General features: G+C 38.1%; 1 protein-coding gene and 1 non-coding gene across 2 annotated transcripts; one reads left to right on the forward strand and one right to left on the reverse strand.

The window, feature by feature from the left end:
• The first annotated feature begins 292 nt into the window (after positions 1-292).
• Positions 293-1774, forward strand: LOC116141067 (two-component response regulator ORR9-like). Its single transcript, XM_031426615.1, has 2 exons — positions 293-641; positions 750-1774. Exons 1-2 carry the CDS (start codon positions 530-532, stop codon positions 1145-1147), a joined length of 510 nt encoding a protein of 169 aa, XP_031282475.1. The 5' UTR covers positions 293-529; the 3' UTR covers positions 1148-1774.
• A 7735-nt stretch (positions 1775-9509) lies between these two features.
• Positions 9510-9616, reverse strand: LOC116141071. The gene has a single exon (XR_004129732.1). It is a non-coding gene; the product is annotated as a small nucleolar RNA R71 (small nucleolar RNA).
• Positions 9617-23151: the final 13535 nt, after the last annotated feature.

Below are 23151 nucleotides of genomic sequence, written 5' to 3' on the forward strand. Positions count from 1 at the left end.
CTTATGAATACTTACCAAAAAAAAAAAAAAGATTTTCTCCTATAAATAAAGGCGAAATGTGCGACCAACTGTTATGTGCAATAATGGAGTTGGAAAAATGGTGATACACGTGCATGAGAATGAGAGTAGCCTTCTTAAGTTGAATGAAGAAGCCAATTAAAAGATTAAATATTTGCCTCAAGCACTTAACAAAGGGTCAAATGGAATATTAATTAAGAAAGAAAAAGTCGAACAATATATTTAATTGGAAACAAACATAACACCTTCTTTGCTTTGTCAAATAATTAAAAAATCAATATAGAAGATCCTCAAGATTGTTGATGAAATCTGCAGAATCTTGCTTTCCTAAACTATACAGATATCCTAAAGATTTGCCTCTCAATCGCCTTCTATTTAAAGCCCAATTGCCCTTTTCTTCAATTTCATCATCATCATCATCATCATCTTCATCTCTTAACATCTTCTGCCTCTTCTACCTTTATTTTATAAAAGAAATATTTTCAATACTATATCTATCCAATTTTCAATCATGGGTGTGGCTGCTGGTGATGCTCAACCTCAGTTTCATGTTCTTGCTGTTGATGACAGCGTTATTGACAGAAAGTTGATTGAAAAACTCCTTAAAACTTCTTCTTATCAAGGTAACAATTTGGTTCTTTAATTTCTTTTTCTTTTTTTATTTGCTTGATTTTCCAGGGAGTCTTGTGTTGAAATTAATCCAACTTTTTGTATGTTTTTGTTTTCAACAGTTACTGCTGTGGACTCTGTGAGTAAGGCCTTGGACTTCTTGGGGTTGTTGAATGAAGAAGATGATGAGAGAAATTCAGAATTTGCTTCTGTCAGTTTGATTATTACAGATTACAGTATGCCAGGAATGACCGGCTATGATCTTCTCAGAAAAATCAAGAATTCTACATCATTAAAAGACATTCCAGTTGTGATGATGTCATCAGAAAATATTCCTTCAAGAATTAACAGGTGTTTGGAGGAAGGAGCTGAAGAATTCTTTTTGAAGCCAGTTCAATTATCAGATGTAAGCAAGCTTAAGCCTCATCTCATGGAGGAAAAATCAAAGGAGATTCCCGGCAGATGTTCCAGCAGTAGTCAACAACAATGTTTCGGGCCAGCGAGCTCCATCTGTATCTAAAACCTGGCTTTATATAGATTGCCAGATCTCGGTTACGTCTCATTTCTGGTTGTAATTGTGGATGACATTGTTTGCATATATAGCAGTGCTATTTGTATGCACAAAGCTATTTGGTCATCAATGCGCGGCCTGTGGTTCTGCTAATTAGGGTCATAATCTCCATAGTTGATGTTCCTGCCTTTCCAAGAGTTTATATGCCAGCAACGACCAAAAATTGCCGAACATAGAAAGGTAGAAGATGGACAATAATTAAATAGAAGAACATGAAGTTCATTTCGTCAGAAAAATGCACCAAAGACGGACGGCAATGTGCTGCAAATGCAAAGCACTCTTAGCTTCATGGTAGAATTTTTGAAGCTAAGAAGATGGTTCTCACACCCAGTTCATTGTAACTAAAATTTTGTAAGGATACATTATGAGGAGGCTCCATGTGTGACAGATTACAGAAGCTAGTGACTAAAGGCGACCACCTTTTTCTCATTTTTGTCTCCAGAAGCTCTTGTATACAGTAACATAGATTCTCACCTCTAAGCCATCACATATTCATTAATTCCTGAAATCCTATACGATATTAATTATTCTCCCTACTTTCTATTAATTTCTTGCACATTCCACCAATTCTTCCTAAACAAGAAACCTGAAAACTTTTAGTGTCAGAGATTAATCCACGAAAATTAATGAGAGAGAGAAATCAAATCCTCTTATTCATTCTTACCAGTTGACTTTTCCATATTCACAATATGTATAATATTATTGCTCTTAAATAATTATCAATGGTGTATCCATATGTTCATAAGCCACCACAAAAGATATACAACTGAAGACTAAAGAATTTCCTAATTGATCTTCGAGAATTCTGAGTAGGGAACATACAATCAATCGAGAAGCTAAAAATTTAAATGATAAATGTATGGGGTTTTGAATTTATACCCATGTAGAACTCAACTATTTTCAGTTTTATTAATGAATTATAAATGTGTGTTTTGATAAATCGAATCTATATCCACTTCACATTTAAGTTTCTACTTCATATTAAACCAGTCTTATTCCACTTGGATTGATTTAGAAATTGAGTTGTTGCTTTTTCGTTGATTTGGAAATTGATTTGTTTCTTTTTGGGTCTGCATCTGTGTTTAATTTCAAGTTTTATGCCGGAACACGACTCAAAGAGCAGTTGTCACCACCACTTGGGCTTATTTAGTTTGCCTAGATCAAATGGGTTATAATTGGGTTTGTTTTAGTTCTTTTGGGTTTCTTCCTAGCTCAATTGATCTTATTCTCAGCGAACCCCAATAGATTTCCTTTAGAGTAAGCCCATTTTCTTGGCCCAATAGCCAATCCAAATCTAGCTCTCAAAACAATTAAGCATTAGCCTCGGTATTTCTGAGTACCGGGCCCGGCCTGGCTCAAAAAGGTCAGGTTTTACCCGTTGTCAAGAAGCTTGGGCTTGGGATTGATTTTAAGGCCCACCCTCAGGTACAGGCTAGGCATGGGTATGTCTTCAGTCCCGACCCAGCCCGGCCTGGCCTAACAATTTTACTATTAATTTTACTAAATTATCCTTATACTATATATCTAATTACAGAATTATCCTACATATATATAAAAAAAAATTGAAATTTATTAATATTTGATGAGCATTCAAAAATAAATTAATATTTAAAAACTATTTCTAGAATTAAAAATATAAAAAAATTAAATTTATTAATATTTAAAAATTCACATTATAAAAAAGGATGGGCTTGGGTCGGGCCTGAGATTACAAAAAACCCGTCGAGTTGGGTTTGGGCTTTACCCGTCATCCCCGTGACGGGCCCAAGCTGGGACTAAGCCTTTTTCATGGGGTCGGGCTTGGGCCTTAGCCAAGGGGTACCCGATCCTAGCCCGACCCGGCACATTACCATCTCTATTCACCTATAGTATCTAATAACTAGGTAATGTTACCATCAGTTATACAACTCTTTAGACAATAACTCAAAGATTGATTGAAACGTAATCTAATAATGGTTATAAATGGTCTAAATTTTCCCTTATAATTAATCACTTACACCTCCTACCAATTTAGACCTGGCAAAACTAGCGGGTGGGCCGGGTACGGGTCGGGTCCAAATGGGTACGGGCCCAATACGGGTCGATGTATACGGGTCCAAAATATTGGACCCGTACCCTACCCTATACAGGTATGGGTGGACCCGCGGGTATCCCTTTTTTCTCTCTCCATATTTTAATTTCTTTTTCACCCCCAATAGTTTTTAATTATGACAGTTACACCCCCAAAATTCCTACAAGTTTAATTTTTTACATTTACACCCCCTAAATCAACTACTCTAAATGCAATTCAATTTAGAATATAAACAAATAGGAACCAAAATAAACAAATAACAAATAAACAAACAATAACATATAATACAAAATTACAAATACCAACCAAAATAAACAAATACATAATCATTAATACACAATTACACATAAACAAACAAAACAAGTCAATAAACTATAAATACCAACTAAAATGAACTAATACGTAATCTAATATTCAAGAAAAAACATTCTTAGAAGGTTGGTTAGAGTTTTCAACTAAAAGGTCCTTTATCTTCTCATTGTAAACCGCCAACATGCTAACAAATAGCTCATATCTCATGACACCAGTTTTGTCTTTGGAAATATTAAACAACTCCTCTAAAGTCATGTAGTTCACTCCTCTATTTTCAGGTGTACCCTCCATTGTAAATGTCTTCCCAGTTCCAGTTTGTCCATATGCAAATATGCAAACATTATAGCCATCCAATACTAAAGTCACAATAGGTTTAGTTTGTGCAAAAACAGCCTCTGCATATATTAGAAACCCATGATTAAATATTTAAACAGCTCAATATCCATTATAGCAATTGCTTTGCATTGTAAAAATCATTCATGAGATCAGGGATTACCTTGATTGTCCTCAGGCTTAAACACAAAATCAAACTTGAATTGCTTTTTAGAAGAATTAGAAGAAACAATTTGTAGCTCATTTTCTTGAGAAGAGTCAAATTCAACAATAGAACTGGACCCATTAGTAATTTCAGCTTGATTTAAAGGTCTACATCGGCAGAAGACCCTAATATTGCCTTTCAGCTCAATCACTTCATTGTAAAGCCACTTTTTTTTTGAGGACTCATCTATGTATTTCTTTTTTAAAAGCTCATATTCATTACCTAATACCAAAAATAGCAATTAAAATCACTAAAACAAAAGAAAGAAAAAAAGGCGAGAAACAATTGCCAAAATCAGTATCTGATACTCACTGAGATTCTAAAGATTGTCTAAAACACCAGGGCCAGGAAAACAATCAGTATTCATGTTCTTCACTTGATCTAAAAGACTTGAGTGATCTCTCTTCAAATCCTATAACATAAAGCATCAACATTAATCCCGAAACCAATAAAAAAACAAAAACAAAGAGAAGGCTCTAAATTTTACAGAACTTGATACCAAATAGAGCAATTACCTACACTAACAAATAAACTGAACACAAATCGTTCATTTTCTGAAACTCAATTGCCTAAAATAAGACTAACCATCCTACTTCTGTCAGTAAGAAATAAAGTGAAAGTGATACAAGAAGCGCCATTTTACCTTAATCTTATTGCTCAAATATATAATCTTCTGCAATATTGGAAGGGTTGGCCCTTGAGCTAGAAAAATTTCTCAGTTTGTGTTCGATAAACCATCCTCATCCATGAAATTGCTACTCTCTTCAACTAGCTCTAAAGTAACAACAAAACCCTAATATAAATATTCAAATGACAGAAATAGAAGAAGTAACAAATAAAGCAGTCAAAACCCTCACGTCGGTCACTAAAGATCTTAAAAAATAATGTCTTTAAATCACATGATTTCATCTTTTAGAGACCCAATCGAACATTAAATGAGCTCAGTAGCCGATCTCACTGTAACAAAAACAAGAACCAACTCCTTCAATCATGACGACAAAGATAGAGAGAGGAGATGACGAGCCGATGAGGATGAATGACGGCGATGGTGGGTATGGGAATAGGATCGTGGTTCACGGATGAGAGTGATGACTGATGATGACAGTGATGAGTCATGAGAGTCTACTAAAGTGAACACTGAACAGAGTGATGAGATGAAAGATTGAGAGAATGAATCAATGACAGTGATAAGAGATTTAGAGGCGCGAGAGAGAAGAGAAAGTTTGTTTTAGAGTTGGGTGGCGTTAGTGCCTTAGTAGGTTAGGGACTTAGGGTTCATCTTTGAAAAAAAGGGGTACCCATGGGCACCCACGGCTTTACCCGTGTAACCCATCAAAAAAGGGGTCAGGCCGGGTACGGGTGGGAATTAAATGAGTCCAACATATTAAACTCATACCCTATATTTTTTACCCAGGTACGGGCTGACCCGCGGGTCTGGACCCGTTTTGCCAGGTCTACCTACCATCAAGTTTTGGTGTTAAATTAATCGAGAGAAGGGCACAAAGTTGAAAATTAAATTATTTTGCAAAGTAAAAATATAAAAACTAAAAAAAAAATACCGTATATATATTTTTGTAAATTGAAAATTCAATAATAATTTTTTTAAAGGAAAAAGATAGTTGATTCCATTGATCTAAGAATGGTGGTTCCAGATATCTCTAATATGTTGTGGAAGTGAATTTTTAGAATTAAGATGGATTAAGTGAATGTTAAAATTTATGTTAGGGAATTGACTGGATAAAGTGAGGAATTTATGTTACTTGAAATTATCAAGGGGTTTTTTTTTTTTTTTTTTTTTTTTTTTTATGTTGATGTCAGTATAATGACATCACTAATCCAAACTATTGACTGGACCGGTTAAATCACTCAACTCGAGACCCAATAGCCTTACCAGATCAATAACCAAGTCAAGTTTCACAACATTGCTTATAACCATTAGGCCGAACGACATGCACCCGCCCATAGTTTGCCATAAAGATAATTTGGTACCCAAAAGGTTTGAAAATGACAATTACCCACTTTTTGTCCAAATCTGTTAGTAAAATCCGTTTAACTAAGGACAATATAGTAATTTTATATCCATTAATTTTAAATTAATCCATAAATCCCTAATTTTTTTTATCCTATTTTTTTATTTCATTTTTCTCTTCTCTCTCTTATCTTCTTCTTCATCTCCCTTCTCTTCTTTCTTTTTCTCTGTCTTTTCCCTCCTCCCCTTCTTTTTTTTCCTTTTCTTCTCCCTATTTTCCCATATTCATCCAGATTTGCCAGAAAAAATCACCTCCCATAAATATAAACACAATTGAAATTCATCACCATCTTAACACCACATTCAAAATTCATTCTCCATCTTAACTTCATAATCTAGTTGAGGGAAAAAGTATATCAAATTTATAAATTATTGATTGATGGTGTGTTTGTTTCATGAGGATAATTAGTTTGTTGACTGAGTGTTTGTTGCCTTGAAAAAATTAGACTAGGTTAATAAAAATTGGGGGAGGGAGATGGCAAAGGCGGAGCTAAAAAATTAAAACTAGGTTAATGAAAAATAGGGTAAGGAGGCGGTGGCAGAGAAGGTTGAGGCAATGGCTGAAGAAAAAAATGGGGGAAGGAGAGGAGGCTATGGCAGAGAAGGTTGAGGCAATGGCGGAAGAAAAAACTAGCGGAAAGAGCCTGGGAAAGAAGGTTGAGGCAATGGTGGAAGAAAAAACAGGCGGAAAGAGCCTGGGAAAGAAGGTTGAGGCTATGGCGGAAGAAAAAATTGGAAAGGAGGTGCTAGCGATACGGTTGAGGCAATGATGGAAGATAAAGTGTTTTAATTGGATTATAATTTTTGATAAGGAAAAGAGAGAAGGGGAGGAGGGAAAAGACGGAGAAGAAAGGAAAGAAAGAGAAGGGAAAATAGGGAGAAGAAAAGGAAAAAAGAGAAGGGGATGAGGGAAAAGACGGAGAAGAAAGGAAAGAAAGAGAAGGGAAAAGAGGAAGAAAAGTAAAAAAAGAGAAGGGAAAAGAGGGAGAAGAAAAGTAAAAAAAGAGAAGGGAGAGATGAAGAAGAAGATAAGAGAGAGAAGAGAAAAATGAAATAAAAAATTGGGGATTTATGGATTAATTTAAAATTAATGGATATAAAATTACTATACTGTCCGTAATTAAATGGATTTTACTAACATATTTGGTCAGAAAGTGGGTAATTGTCATTTTCAAATCTTTTGGATACCAAATTGTCTTTATGGCAAACTGTCGGGCCGGGCTTGGGCTTTACCCATCATCCCCGTGACAAGCCTAGGCCAGGACTGGGCCTTTGTCATGGGGTTAGGCTTGGGCCCTAATAATCCGAGGATTATACTAGTTTATTTAAGCTTTTAGGTCGGATTTTAGATACTTCTTAGTTCACTTATGCCTGAATTGCTACTTAATTCCTTACATTTCGCGTTTCAAGTTAAAATGGACATTTTGAGCGAATAAAGATAGATTTGGAGTTTCTGGACTCAAAAGCAAGCGGATCTCAGAAGTTGGGAGAGTTCTGAAGTAGAGTCAAGCACGATGAAGCTTGTTCCCAAGGGAGAGCACCGAAGATCGAAGATTCAAGCAAAGAAGCAAGCGTAGGGCAATTCTGTAATTTCAAATTCTTCAGGAAGCTTCGCCGCGGCGAAGGTTGTTCTTCGCCACAGCGAAATGAGTCAGTCACTCACTAGGTTTAGCTTGTTTTGTCGTCGTGGCGAGATTCCTTCTTCGCTGCGGCGAAGTCTGCATTTTCCAGTTTTTGTAAAACATACAGTTTCGTTTTTAGGCTAAGTTTTAGGATTTTGGGCGAGGTATAAAAGAAATACTTAGTCTTTTTGTTTAGTTCGTTTGTTTTGAGATAGACAGCAGTTTTTACATATTCTTAAATTGAATTTGAGTGATTTTGGATTAAACAAAGTGTGAAGATTCGAGGTGAAACCAGTGGATTCGTCAATTGGGGAGATTCCTTTCCTTTTCTCTTGTTTCCATGATGTTGAACTTGGAATTTTTCGTTTCTTTTAATTGTACTATTGATTTAGACATGAACTAACCTAATTTGGGTTAGGGTTTTGATTGTAGTTCAGAATTTCATGGGTTAATTGTTTGAATGATTTTATTTCCTTATGAACTTGATGGATTGTGTGAGTACTCTGAATTTACTGTTTATATGTGATGAACATGATGAGATTGAGAAATGAATCATGTTAGGTCTTGGGTATTCACCATTGTAGTATTGGATGCTAGAGATAGATTCAAGAACCAATGAAATCAATATAGGATTCTTGTGCTTAATGAGCTCAGTTTTATTAACTTTCAATTTGTTGGGTGCGGAAGGTTAATAGGGAAGAGTAGGAAAACATAGTTTGAGAAGGTATGTTTGACACTTTAGAGAGTTCGATTTACAATCAATGCATGTGAATATGAATTTAGTTTAATTCTTTAGAAAGAACCCATAGAGCCCAAATGAAGTCAAAACCCTACCCGTTTGTTTGAATTGATTTTATCCATATTTTAAATCTTGCTTTCATAGTTTACTTCTGGTTAGTAAATTTTGTTTTAAGTATATTTAAATTGCTCCCTTTAATCCAAAAGAATTCGATGCTTCAACTTGAAAACGGTAGAAAACTTAGTGCTTGGCAACAATCCTCGTGGGAACGATACTCACTCATCAGTCTATTACTTGTGCGACTAGTATACTTGCTGCATATTGCATGTTGTAGTAACAACGCATCAAGTTTTTGGCGCCGTTGCCGGGGATTAAGTTTTAAGTTAACATTGAGTTTTTCTATAGTTAGCTAGATTGAAGTTTTAATTTTTGTTTTCAATTTTCAGTTGGTTTGTGATCTCATTTCTTTTGTTTATTTTGTGCAGTTTATGCGAAGAGCGAGACGTCAGCCAGTGGTTCCTATTGATCTTGAGATTGAAAGAACCGCCAGATGACTTAACAGAGAGAGAAGAGAAAGAGAGGTATAGTGGTTGAATCAAAAGAAATAGCTGTTGAAATGGCAGAACCAAAAAACAAGACACTAAGGGAATTCTCAGTTCCCACGGTTAATGGTAGTGGTTCGAGCATAACGAGACTAGCAATCCAAGCCAACACATTTGAGATAAAGCCGGCAATCATCCAAGTGATCCAGCAGTCGGTAAGGTTTAATGGTGATTTGAAGGAAGATCCGAATCAGCATATAGCGAACTTCTTGGAAATTTGTGACACCTTCAAGTCTAACAGAGTGTCAGATGACGCCATTAGGTTGAGGTTATTCCTATTCTCATTGGGGGATAAAGCTAAGGGGTGGTTAATGGCACTACCATCAGGAACTATCACAACATGGAATGATCTAGCACAGAAGTTCCTGACCAAGTTCTTTCCTCCAGCAAAATCAGCAAAACTAAGAAATGATATCAAATCATTTCTACAAGATTAATCCGAGTCATTATATGAGGCTTGGGAGATGTACAAGGAATTGATGAGGAAATGTCCACACCATGGGTTGCTAGTTTGGCTTCAAGTCCAAACATTCTACAATGGACTGATGGGTAACGTGCAAACCATGGTGGATGCAGCATCAGGAGGAGCCTTGCAGAATAAGACACCAGAGGAGGCTTATGAGTTGCTTGAGGTTTTGGCAAGCAACAACTATCACAGACCAAATGAGAGAGCAATAACAAGAAAATATACGGGTCTTCATGAAGTTGATGCATTCACAACCATCTCAACCCAACTCACAACACTTCAGAAATAGTTGGGAAGTATGCAGGTAAACTCTATTCAAGCACCTCAACTAACTTGTGATTTTTATGCAGGAAACCATGTGAGTAGTGAGTGTCAAGTGGGGAACACATTTGCTTCATCATCTTCATCATCGGAGCAAGTGAACTACTTAGCAGGAAATCAGAGGCAACCAAACAACCCGTACTCCAACACATATAATCCAGGGTGGAGAAATCATCCAAATCTGGCTTGGGGCAATCAGAACCAGCAAAATAATCAATGGAACCAAAGGACATTTCCAAATAATCAACCAGGGGTGAATAATCAATTGGGAGATCCAAGAGTGACAAAGTTGGAGGACATGTTTGGGAAATTCATGGAGGAGACCATGGGTTTTATGAATGAGACGAGGACTAATTTCAGAAATCAAGGGGCGTCCATTCGGAATCTTGAGGTACAAATGAGCCAATTGGCTGAGAAGCTAAATGAGAAACCACAGGGTTCCTTACCAAGCAACACAGTGGCTAGCCCATGTGAGCAAGCAAATGCCATAATTTTGAGGAGTGGGACAATTTTGGAAGAAGTTGATCAAGCTGGAAAGGAAGAATCTGAAAAGGAAGTTGATAAAGAGATTGTAGTTGATGAGAAACCAAGCGGTTTGGAGGAAGAGAACAAGAAGAAGGAAGAAAGGCAAAAGAAGAAGGAGAAATTGCCATTCCCCGAGATACCACCAAAGTTGGCACATCACACTCCACCCATGCCTTTTCCTCAAAGACTGAAGAAAAAGAATCAGGATAAGCTGTTTTCAAAATTTATTGAAATATTTAAAAAATTGCATATTAACATTCCTTTTGCAGATGCATTGCAGCAGATGCCAAGCTACGCGAAGTTCCTTAAGGAAATCCTATCGAACAAAAGGAAGCTAGAAGATGAGGAAACGGTGATGCTTACAGAGGAGTGTAGCACCATTCTCCAGAAGAAGTTACCCCCGAAGCTCAAAGATCCAGGGAGTTTTACTATTCCTTGCATTATAGGAGATATTACTTTTGATCGTGTTTTATGTGATTTAGGTGCTAGTATTAATTTAATGCCCTTTTCTGTTTTCAGAAGATTGGGAATTGGTGAAGTGAAGCCAACGACCATGTCGTTGCAACTAGTGGGTAGGTCCATAAAACATCCGAGAGGGATAGTGGAAGATGTGTTGGTGAAGGTGGATAAGATAATTTTTTCGGCAGATTTCGTTGTTCTGGATATGGAAGAGGATAAGGAAATTCCTCTTATTTTGGGCCGACCATTCTTGGCCACGGGGAGAGCACTTATAGATGTGCAAGAAGGAAAGTTATTGTTGAGAGTTCAAGATGAAACAGTAACTTTCAATGTCTTTGAGGCGATGAAGTTTTCATCTGAATCGAATTCATGCTTTAGTGTCGATGTGGTGGATAAATTGGTTGTGGAATCTATTGAAGAAAACACCCCACAATTACCTTTAGAAGCAGCCAAATCAAAAATAGTAAAGGTAGATGAGTCGGCAAGTAATGAATGTGCTAGGTTGTTAGAAGCACTTCAACCGATTGATGAGAGTCAAGATCTAGAATTTAAGGAGTTTGATTTTGAAAAAGAGAAGGAAAAGGAAAAAAACGAAGAACCTCCAAAGTTTGAGTTGAAACCTTTACCTTCCCACCTCAAATATGTATATCTTGGAGACTCAGAAACCTTCCGGGTGATCATTAGTTCAGGTTTGAGTAAAATGGAGGAAGAGCGGTTGATTAGAGTGTTGAGGAAACATAGACTAGCAATTGGATGGACTATTTTAGACATTAGAGGCATCTTGCCATCATTTTGCATGCATAAGCTACTCATGGAGGATGATATTAAGCCAGGGTGCAACCACAACAGAGATTGAATCCTTCGATGAAGGAAGTGGTGAAACTCCGAGATGCAGGGATTATTTATCCTATTTCCGACAGTCCATGGGTGAGCCCAGTACAAGTGGTTCCAAAGAAGAGAGGTATCAAGGTAGTAAGGACTGAGAGTAACGAATTGATACCAACTAGGACGGTGACGGGCTGAAGAGTGTGCATTGATTACCGGAAATTGAATGAGGCAACAAGGAAGGATCATTTTCCTTTACCTTTCATTGATCAAATGTTGGAGAGGTTGGTAGGACATGCCTATTACTGTTTCCTGGATGGGTACTCAAGATACAACTAGATTGCCATTGCTCCTGAGGATCAAGAGAAGACAACTTTCACTTGTCCCTATGGCACCTTTGCTTACCGAAGGATGCCCTTTGGGTTATGCAATGCACTAGCAACATTTCAGAGATGCATGATGTCGATCTTTGGAGACATGGTGGAACGGTTCATATAAGTCTTCATGGATGACTTCTCAGTTTTTGGTTCGTCTTTTGATAGTTGTCTAACTAATCTTTCTCTTGTTTTGCAGCGATGTAAGGAGACGAACTTGGTGCTCAATTGGGAGAAGTGTCACTTCATGGTCCAGGAGGGAATAGTGCTCGGTCATAGGATTTCAAAGGACGGAATAGAAGTTGATCGAGCAAAGACAGAAGTGATTGAGAAGCTGCCACCACCATCAAATGTTAAAGCAGTCCGAAGTTTCTTGGGGCATGCGGGGTTTTACAGACGATTCATCAAGGATTTTTCTAAGATTTCTAAACCCCTTTGCAATTTGTTGAATAAAGATGTTGTGTTTGATTTTAATGATGAATGCATGCATGCCTTTCTAACTCTTAAAAAATTATTAGTTTCTGCACCTATTATTGTAGTTCCCGATTATGGAATGCCATTTGAATTGATGTGTGATGCTAGTGATTTTGCTTTAGGGGTAGTGTTAGGACAGCGGAAAAACAAAGTGTTGCATGTAATTCAATATGCTAGCAAAACACTCACTGATGCACAATTGAATTACACCACCACTGAAAAAGAATTGTTGGCTGTGGTTTTTGCTTTTGACAAGTTTCGTTCATATTTATTAGGTGCAAAGGTGATCATCTACATGGACCATTCAGCACTTAGGCACTTATTGGCAAAGCAAGAAGCGAAACCTCGGCTAATAAGATGGATCCTATTACTTCAAGAATTTGAGTTAGAAATTCGAGATAAGAAGGGGTCAAAAAAAGTGGTGGCAGATCACTTGTCAAGGATTGAGAGACCAATCCAGGAAAATGAAGAGGAAAGTCTAATTACAAAAATATTTCCGGATGAGAAGTTGATGAAAGTGGATGAAGCACCATGGTATGCAGATTTTGCGAATTATTTGTCATCGAGGGTGCTCCCTATTGGTATGACTTTCCAACAAAAAAGAAAATTCTTCTCAGATTTGAAGTACTACTTTTGGGAAGAACCATTTCTATACAGACACTGTGCTGATCAAATGATACGGAGATGTGTCCCGGAGGAGGAGATGAAAAGCATTCTACGGCATTGTCACGAGAGGGAAGTAGGTGGCCATTTTGGAGGAACTAGAACATCAGCCAAGGTTCTACTATCGGGGTTTTATTGGCCAACCCTCTTTAAAGATTCTTTTCAAATGATTTAGGAGTGCGACCATTGTCAACGGAGTGGTAATATTTCAAAAAGAGATGAGATGTCGTTGAACAACATCCTAGTAGTTGAGCTTTTTGATGTGTGGGGGATTGATTTTATGGGTCCCTTCCCAAATTCTTTTGGGAACACATATATCTTGGTAGCGGTGGATTACGTGTCAAAGTGGGTTGAAGCAGTTGCATTGCCAACTAATGATGCTAGGGTAGTGATTAAGTTTGTGAGAAAGCATATTTTCTCAAGGTTTGGGGTACCACAGGCAATTATTAGTGATGGAGGTTCCCACTTTTGCAATAGCCAATTGGATGCACTGTTGGGTAAGTATGGAGTGACACATAGAGTTGTAACACCTTACCATCCACAAATGAGCGGGCAAGTGGAATTGTCTAATAGAGAGCTTAAGGGCATTTTAGAAAAGACAATTAATGCATCTAGGAAGGATTGGTCACAGAAATTAGATGATGCGTTATAGGCCTACAGAACTGAATTTAAGACTCTTATTGGTATGTCTCCATTTAGGATGGTTTATGAGAAAGCGTTTCACTTGCCAGTAGAACTTGAGTATAAAGCATACTGGGCAGTCAAGCAGCTAAACATCGATTTGAAAGCTACTAGGAAAGAAAGGATGTTGACTTTGAACGAACTCGATGAGTTCCGTCTCGAAGCATATGAGAATGCCTGGATTTACAAGGAGAAGACAAAAAGGTGGCATGACTAGCATATCCAGAAGAAGAACTTTGAAGTAGGACAGAAGGTGTTGTTGTTCAATTCTAGACTTAGGCTTTTTCCCGAAAAACTTAAGTCTAGATGGTCCGGACCATTCACAATATCAAGAATTCACCCATACGGAGCTGTGGAAGTGTCACATGAAGAAAAGGGCACCTTTACAGTCAATGGACAGAGACTGAAGCCATAAATAGATGGGATGCTGAGTTGCAAATCCATCCCAATACGACTTGACATTCCGACTTGAAAGATTGAGAGAGTCGAGCTTACCGACTATAAACAAGCGCTTCTTGGGAGGCAACCCAAGTGTATTAAATTTTTTCTATTTTTCATTTCATTGTATTTGAATGTGTTTGATTTTCTTATGAGTTTGAATGATTTTTAATTTGTGTGTTTCTGGGTGTTTTAAGTTAAGTTTTCAGCTAAGGCAAGGAAAGGAAATGCTACAGACTTCGTCGGGGCGAAGAAGTATTCTTCGCCGCGGCGAAGCACGTTGTATGAAAACAAAATTTAAAAGTCCCAGACTTCGCTGCGGCGAATATTTTTCTTCACCACGGCGAAGCACGCTGAAAATTGTTGCAGCTTCTGTAAGTTTTCACCCCGGCGAAGAATTTGTCTTCGCCGCAGCGAAGCAGGTTAGACGAAATTTCTCTAAGGCAAGTTCGCTATGGCAAAGAGTTTTCCTCGCCGAGGCGAGTAGCCATTGTAAGTTTTCGCCCCGGCGAAGCATTTTTCTTTGCCACGGCGAGACTTGGGTTTTGAAATTAGGGTTCTATGAACGAAGAACTTCGCCACGGTGAAGCTTGTTCTTTGCCGCGGCGAAGACAGTTTTATATAAATACCCAATTTTGTTTTTCATTTTTCACGCAAATGCTCAAACCCATTTCAGAGAAAAAAATTTCAAACTTCAATCCAGAGCCTCCCCAACGATTTCCAAACAAAATTTCTCACTCCTTAACCTTTCTAAACACCAACCCAACGCATTTCAACACAAATTTTTGCGAAAAGTGATGAAATTTTTTGAGTTCAACGATTTAGGGGTTTTGCATTCTAGGTTGATTTTGGCTCAATTGGTGGCAAGTACTCCTTACTTTGAGTAAGATTTGAAATTCTCTAAGATTGTTTCTCAAAAATTTCAAGTTTTAATTTGTGGATCTGAAATTTGTGGATTGTTGGTGGATTTGCGAATTTTTGGTGATTGTGCCTTTGATTTTGTTTGAGGAAGGATTGTGTGTGTGTTGTGTGATATTGAGGAGTGTGGGCTTTCAATTTTGAAGTGTTTGGTTGATTGTGGAAAAATTTGTAGTTTGGAGGTTAAAGTGCGAATTTTTGGAAGTGTTGTCAATTTTCTTTTTCAGGTTTGAATTAGTTGTTGTGGGGAACCTAGGCTTGAATTTTTGGGTTGCGCTGTGAGTTGAATTATAGAAAATGGCACCCAAAGTCAAGGTACCATCAAAGGGCAAGGGAAAAGGAAAGAAAGTGGACAACCGCTTCGTGAGTGAGGAGGCCCGGAAACGATATCAAAGGGCTATCCAAAGAAAAGATAAGGGCTTTATTCCTGAGCGCGGATTGACTGTGAGTCAGGCATTGGACTGGAGTTAAGGGAGACAGTGGGAACTGTTTATGAGTGCTCCTGCACAACCGGCAATAGAGCTACTAATAAGGGAGTTTTATGTCAACCTCCCAGATTGTGAGAAGGGTACTGCATTTGTAAGAAGGACTGATGTGCCATTTACAAAAGACGTGATCAATGAGTTTTATACCCTGCCTAGGATTGATCAGGATGAGTACGCAAGGTTTAGGACGTCACAGTTTTAGGATAATATTATTCTTTCGGTCATTGCAAAAACCGGATGCAACTTGGGCAGTGTCGAAGAAACAAAAGAAGACCATTAAGGGAACTTATTTAACACCGATGGCTCGACTGTGGTAGTATTTTGTTAGTGCAAGGTTGATGCCGGAAACGCACTATAGCACGGTAACTTACGAGAAGGCATTATTGCTTTATTCTATTGCCACAGGAAAGAGTATAAATGTGGGACGAATTATCTTGAACAACATTCATCATGCCCCAAACTAGGGCGATCAAGTTACTCTTTCCCACATCTCATTACAGCCTTATGCATTAAAGCTGGAGCCAAAGTGTATGATGATGAGCAACGTATTCATGCTGCCCTAATCCTTGATTCAGATTATTTTTGAAAGCATTTTCAATGTCCAGAAGCTAAGCAACCAAGAGTAGGAACAAAACGGTAGAGAACCACACAAAGCCCTGGCACATCCTCCAGCTCCACAGCTACACAGAAGGAGATGATACAACAAATGATGGGTATGATGAAACGTATGGCAAAATGTCAGGATTGGTTGGCTGATCAGACCCAGATGATGTATGATATGCAGAAGAGTAGCTTCAACAAGCTCAACGTTGACATTACATAATTCCAATGGGCTGACTGGGATTCAGATGAGTGGATGGACTCCGAGTCAGAAGAGGACGACGACAAGGAAGACGAGGAGGGCGAAGAATGAGCACCGGAGCACCTGTTTTTGTTTTTCTTTATTTTTACTTGTTTTTAGTTGATTTTGTTTTTCATTTCAAACAGTAAACTCACTTTATATTTTTGTTTTGGATTGTGGTAGTTGTTTTAGTTATTTCATTTTCTTTTTATTTGTAGTTGTTGCAAGGACGAGATTAGGTTGTAATACTTTCATATTAGTCAGTGGATTTTTCTAACATAGTGGACACCACAGTTTCAATTGTTTTGACAGATGTTAGGTGATGAAAAAGTCACAGATCGGGTGTGCACTGTGGAGAGAAACTTCACAAATTAATCAGGGAACTATCTCGTACCTTTGTTATTTTTGTTTTTCTATTCCTAATTTATGCGTAATGGGGCATTGGGGATTTTTTCATTTCATTGTATTTGAATTGTTGATTTTCTTATGAGTTTGATGATTTTAATTTGTGTGTTTCTGGGTGTTGGATCCTATTGCTTCAAGAATTTGAGTTAGAAATTCGAGATAAGAAGGGGTCGGAAAATGTGGTGGCAGATCACTTGTCAAGGATTGAGAGACTAATCCAGGAAATGAAGAGGAAAGTCCAATTACAGAAACATTTTCGGATGAGAAGTTGATGAAAGTGGATGAAGCACCATGGTATGCAGATTTTGCGAATTATTTGTTATCAAGGGTGCTCCCTATTGGTATGACTTTCCAACAAAAGAGAAAATTCTTCTCAAATTTGAAGTACTACTTTTGGGAAAAGCCATTTCTGTATAGGCACTGTGCTGATCAAGTGATACAGAGATGTGTCCCGGAGGAAGAGATGGAAAGCATTCTACGACATTGTCACGAGAGGGAAGTGGGCCATTTTGGAGGAGCTAGGACAGCAACCAAGGTTCTTCAATCGGGGTTTTATTGGCTAACCCTCTTTAAAGATTCTTTCCGGATGATTCAGGGGTGCGACTAGTGTCAACGAAGTGGTAATATTTCAAAAAGAGATGAGATGCCGTTGAACAACATCCTGGTGGTTGAGCTTTTTGATGTGTGGGGGATTGATTTCATGGGTCCTTTCCCAAATTCTTTTGGGAACACATATATCTTGGTAGCGGTGGATTACGTGTCGAAGTGGGTAGAAGCAGTTGCATTGCCGACTAATGATGCTAGGGTAGTGATTAAGTTTGTGAGAAAGCATATTTTCTCAAGTTTGGGGTACCACGGGCAATTATTAGTGATGGAGGATCCCACTTTTGCAATAGGCAATTGGATGTACTGTTGGGTAAGTATGGAGTGACACATAGAGTTGTAACACCTTACCATCCATAAACGAGTGGGCAAGTGGAACTGTCTAATAGAGAACTTAAGGGCATTTTAGAAAAGACAATTAATGCATCTAGGAAGGATTGGTCACGAAAATTGGATGATGCATTATGGGCCTACCGAACTGCATTTAAGAATCCAATTGGTATGTCCCCATTTAGGATGGTTTATGGGAAAGCATGTCATTTACCAATGGAACTCGAGCATAAAGCATACCGGGCAGTCAAGCAACTAAATATGGATTTAAGAGCTACTGGGGAGGAAAGGATGCTGACTTTGAACGAACTCGATGAGTTCCGTCTCGAAGCATATGAAAATGCTCAAATTTACAAGGAGAAGACAAAAAGGTGGCATGACAAGCATATCAGGAAGAAGAATTTTGAAGTGGGGCAAAGAGTGTTGTTGTTCAATTCTAGACTTAGGCTATTCCCCGGAAAACTTAAGTCTAGATGATCCGGACCATTCACAGTTACAAGAATTCACTCATCTGGAGCAGTGGAAGTTACACATGAAGAAAAGGGCACTTTTACAGTCAATGGACAGAGATTGAAGCCATACATTGATGGGCTGATGAGTTGCAAGTCCATCCCGATCCGGCTTGACATTCTGACTTGAGGAATTGAAAGAGTCGAGCTTTCGACTATAAACAAGCGCTCCTTGGGAGGCAACCCAAGTGTTATTATTTATTTTTCTTTATTGATTTGTTTGTAGTTGTTTAGTTTTGTTTGATGTTGTGATTGAATTTTAATCGATGTGTTTTTGGTTGTGTTTCAGGTGAAATTGGGAATCAAGGAAGAAAACTGAAAATTCCAGTTTTCGCCACGGCGAAGCAATTTTTTACAATTTAGAAGGCGAAGAGTTCTAGACTTCGCCGTGGTGACGCTTGTTCTTCGCCACGGCGCTGTACTCCTGGTAAGTTTTCGCCGCGAAGACAATTTTGTCTTCGCCGCGTCTAACGAATTTGGTGAAATTTGATTAAGGGAACTTCGCCACAGCGAAGAGAGTTTGTCGCCGCGGCAAAGTATTTTTCTTCGCCGCGGCGAGACCTAGGTTTTGAAATTAGGGTTTTTGAACGAAGAACTTCGCCGTGGCGAAGACGGTTTTTTATAAATACCCACTTTCGTTTTTCATTTTTCACACAACTGTTCAAACCCAATTCAAATAAAAAATTTTCAAACTTCAATCCAGAGCCTCCCCAACGATTTCCAAACAAAATTTCTCACTCCTTAACCTTTCTAAACACCAACCCAACGCATTTCAACACCAATTTTTGCGAAAAGTTCACGAATTTTTTTGAGTTCAACGAATTTGGGGGTTTTGTATTGTAGGCTGATTTTGGCTCAATTGGTGACAAATACTCCTTACTTTGGGTAAGATTTCACATTCTCTAATATTGTTTCTCAAAAATTTCGAGTTTTAATTTGTGGATCTGAAATTTGTGGATTGTTGGTGGATGTGCAAATTTTTGGTGATTGTGCCCTTGATTTTGTTTGAGGAAGGATTGTGTGTGTGTTGTGTGATATTGAGGAGTGTGGGCTTTCAATTTTGAAGTGTTTGGGTGATTGTGGAAAAATTGTTGTTTGGGGGTTGAAGTGCAACTTTTTGGAAGTGTTGTCAATTTTCTTTTTCAGGTTTGAATTGGTTGGCGTAGGACATTTAGGTTTGAATTTTTGAGTGCATTATTGAGTTGAAATATAGTATTAGAGAAAATGCCGCTCAAAGTCAAGGTACCATCCAAGGGCAAAGAGAAAGGAAAGAAAGTTGACGATCGGTTTGTAAGTGACAAAGCTCGGCAAAACTATGAGATAGCAGCAAAAAGGAAAGACAAGGGATTTATCCCTGAACGTGGGCTGACTGCCACCGAGGCTGATGAGTGGAGTCAAAGGAGAAGTTGGAAGAACTTTATGAATGAACCCAAACATGCGGCTGTGGAACCACTGGTGAGAGAGTTTTATGCCAATCTCCCTGAATGTGATGAGGGGGTTGTCTTTGTGAGGGGTATTGATGTGATTTTCACGGCAAAGGTCATCAATGATTTCTATGGCCTACCTCAGATTGACAAGGACGAATATGAGGAGTTTAGGAGGACACAGAAAAATGATGAGGTGATTTTTAGGACAATAGCGAAACCAGATGCCTCTTAGGATATTTCAAAGAAGGGCAAGAAAACCATTAAGTGTACTAGTTTAACACCAATGGCTCGGTTGTGGCAGTATTTTGTTTCAGCTAGGATGATGCCAGAGACGCACTACAGTACAGTGACGTATGATAAGGCAATCTTGTTATATTCTATTGCCATAAGAAAGAGAATGGACGTGAGGAACATCCTTCTGACGAGTATTCAACTTGCAGCCAAACCAGGGCGAGGCAGTTTTTCGTTCCCACAACTCATTACAGAGTTGTGCACTAAAGCACAAATCGAGGTAGAAGCTGATGAGCCACTGTTCCATGCTGCCCCAGTTCTCGACACTACCTACTTCCGTAAACATCTTGTGCATTAACCAGAAGCAGGGCCCAGATCAGGCACCAAGAGAAGGAGAACCACAGAAGTGGCCACCGCATTAGGTTCAACAGTCCCAATGAGAGAAATGATGCAAAAAATGATGGGTCTGATGAAAAGAATGGATCGACGTCAGGATTGGCTGGCAGAGCAGGCTAGGAAGACACATGAGCTACAAATTCGCTGCTGTGACAACGTCGGGATTAATACTTCAGAACATCAATAGGCTGAATGGGACTCAGATGAGTGGATGGGCTCAGAAACAGAAGAAGATGACGCTAAAGAAGAAGATGACGCTGAGGAAGAAGAGGAAGCCAAAGAATGAGCACTCGAGCACCTGTTTTAGTTTCGTTATGTTTAATTGTTTTAGTTGTTTCTGTTTTTCTTTTTTTTTTTCGAACATTGAACTCAGTTGCTAATTTTGTTGGGATTGTGTTAGTTGTTTTAGTTGTTTCAATTTTTGTTTTAAATTCTAGTTGATGTAAAGACGAGATTAGGGTTGTAATACTTTCATATTAGTCAGTGGATTTTTCTAACATAGTGGACACCACAGTTTTCATTGTTTTTACAGAAGTTGAATGATGAAAAAGCTGAGGACCGAGTGTGCACAATGTTGAGCAGAACTTCAAAGTCACGAATTAATCAGGGAACTATCTTGCACCTTTTTCAATTTTGTTTTCTATTCCTAATTTATGCATAATGTGACATTGGGGACAATGCCATCTTTAGTTTGCGGGTAGGGGAAAAATTTGAAAAAATTTTGATTTTGTTTTAGTTAAGTTTGTGTTTTTATTGTGATTGCCAATGATGAATTGCGTAAGTCCATGATGAGACTAGGATTGTTGGGATTGTATTGTTGAAAAATGTTAAGCATTGCTTCAAGTTTTTGTTTATTGACTGGATTTTGATTGAGGTTTGTTGAGTGGTTCAGCCACCATTTCCAATTATTTTGATATGCTTAGATTCTTTTTATGTGGTTAGATAAAATTTGAAAATGTTGGTGGATTCTAGAACCTAGTAGAGAAGTGCTTGAGGCGAAATTCTAGGATTAGACATTGTTGAGGAAATGATTTAGGCATTTTTCGGAACGTTTGAGCCTTTTGAAGCCGACCCGTGAATGAAATTGTCCCTAGTCACCCATTTGGACCTTTATGAATTATCATGCTTTATTTTTCTTGCAAACCAAAAATTGTCCGATCCTTATACCCTAAGCACATAATCGTGCCCTAAGAGAATTTGGCCCTAATGCAAACATAAAGAAAGTGAAGAGTGGTGCGAGTTAAAAGAACAGTTTGGGGGTTGTGGAAGCGATATGAATAAGAGAGTATTAACCTCAATCGATTTTAATTTCAAAAAAAAAAAAAAAAAAAAAAAAAAAAAAAAGAAAAAAAAATTTATGTTCTTTAGTTCAATTCAAAATCAAAAATAAGGAATGCATAAGTTTAAAGGGTGTAAAATGGTTGATACTTTGATTGGTGGTTGAGAAGAAGTGGAGTTTGATGTGAGTGTTTGCATGAGGAAAACCGAGTTCTCTTACTTTGTTATTCCTATCCTTTTTCTTGGAACCCACTACCCGAGCCTAATGTTACAAACTTATAAAGACCTTTTGATTCTTATCGATGTCTAGTCTACATTAGTGGAGAGCAATTCGATATTTAGGCTTATGGAGTCTGCCACCATTTGATAAACTTTGCATTTCCGCATAAAATAATCCGAGAAGTTGGAATGTGGATTGAAGTGGGGATCACCTACTCGGTGGACCGATAGAGGAAGACAGTCAATGTAGCTTATAACTTCTTGGAGTGTTGAATACTTTTTGATAATAAATTTTCAACGACCTTTGAGACTTGTGTAATTTCTAGGCAATTTGTATGTTGAGTTTGAGTCTAATTAGTGTTTGTTCATTTTTCAGTTTTATGGTGTTTGTGTTTTGTGTTTGTGGGTTTCTGTTGTTTTTCTTTCTGTGAGTTTGTACCTGATGCTCGGGGACGAGCATGTCTTTAGTTTGGGGGTATTTGATAATCCGAGGATTATACTGTTTTTACTAGGCTTTTTAGTCAGATTTTAGATACTTCTTAGTTCATTTTGACCTGAATTGTTACTTAATTTTTTATATTTTGAGTTTCAGGCAAAAATGGACATTTTGAGCAAATAATGAGCGATTTGGAGTTTCTAGACTCAGAAGTAAGCGGATCTCAGATTTTGGAAGAGTTATGAAGTAGAATGGAAAACTAGGAAGCTTGTTTCCATAGGAGAGCATCGAGGATCGAAGATTCAAGCAAAAAGGCAAGCGGAGGGCAATTTTGGAATTTCAGAATTCCACATGGAGCTTCGCCGCGGCAAAGCTTGTTGTACACCGCAGCAAAGAAAGTTAACGCACAAGATCTGTTTTTACTTAGTCGCCGCGGCAAGAAATCTTCTTCGCAGCGGCGACGTTTGCGAATTTCAAAACGCATAGTTTTACTTTTCAGGAATTTCTTAGGTTTTTGGGCGAGGTATAAAAGGAAAAAACTTAGTCTTTTTGTGGGGTCGTTCGTTTTTAGATAGACAGCAGTTTTTACATATTCTTAAATTGAATTTGAGTGAATTTGGATTAAACAAAGTGTGAAGATTCGAGGTGAAACCAGTGAATTCGTCAATTGGGGAGATTCTTTTCCTTTTCTTTTGTTTCCATGATGTTGAACTTGGAATTTTTCGTTTCTTTTAAT

This window comes from Pistacia vera, unplaced genomic scaffold (assembly GCF_008641045.1).
Source record: "Pistacia vera cultivar Batoury unplaced genomic scaffold, PisVer_v2 Contig391, whole genome shotgun sequence".
Lineage (NCBI taxonomy): Eukaryota > Viridiplantae > Streptophyta > Magnoliopsida > Sapindales > Anacardiaceae > Pistacia > Pistacia vera.

Bases quoted from the DNA above. Each gene is read 5' to 3' on its own strand.
- LOC116141067 (XM_031426615.1), top strand. From the start codon at position 530: ATGGGTGTGGCTGCTGGTGATGCTCAACCTCAGTTTCATGTTCTTGCT. The intron at 642-749 runs GTAACAATTTGG...TGTTTTCAACAG, and splicing joins TAAAACTTCTTCTTATCAAG to TTACTGCTGTGGACTCTGTG.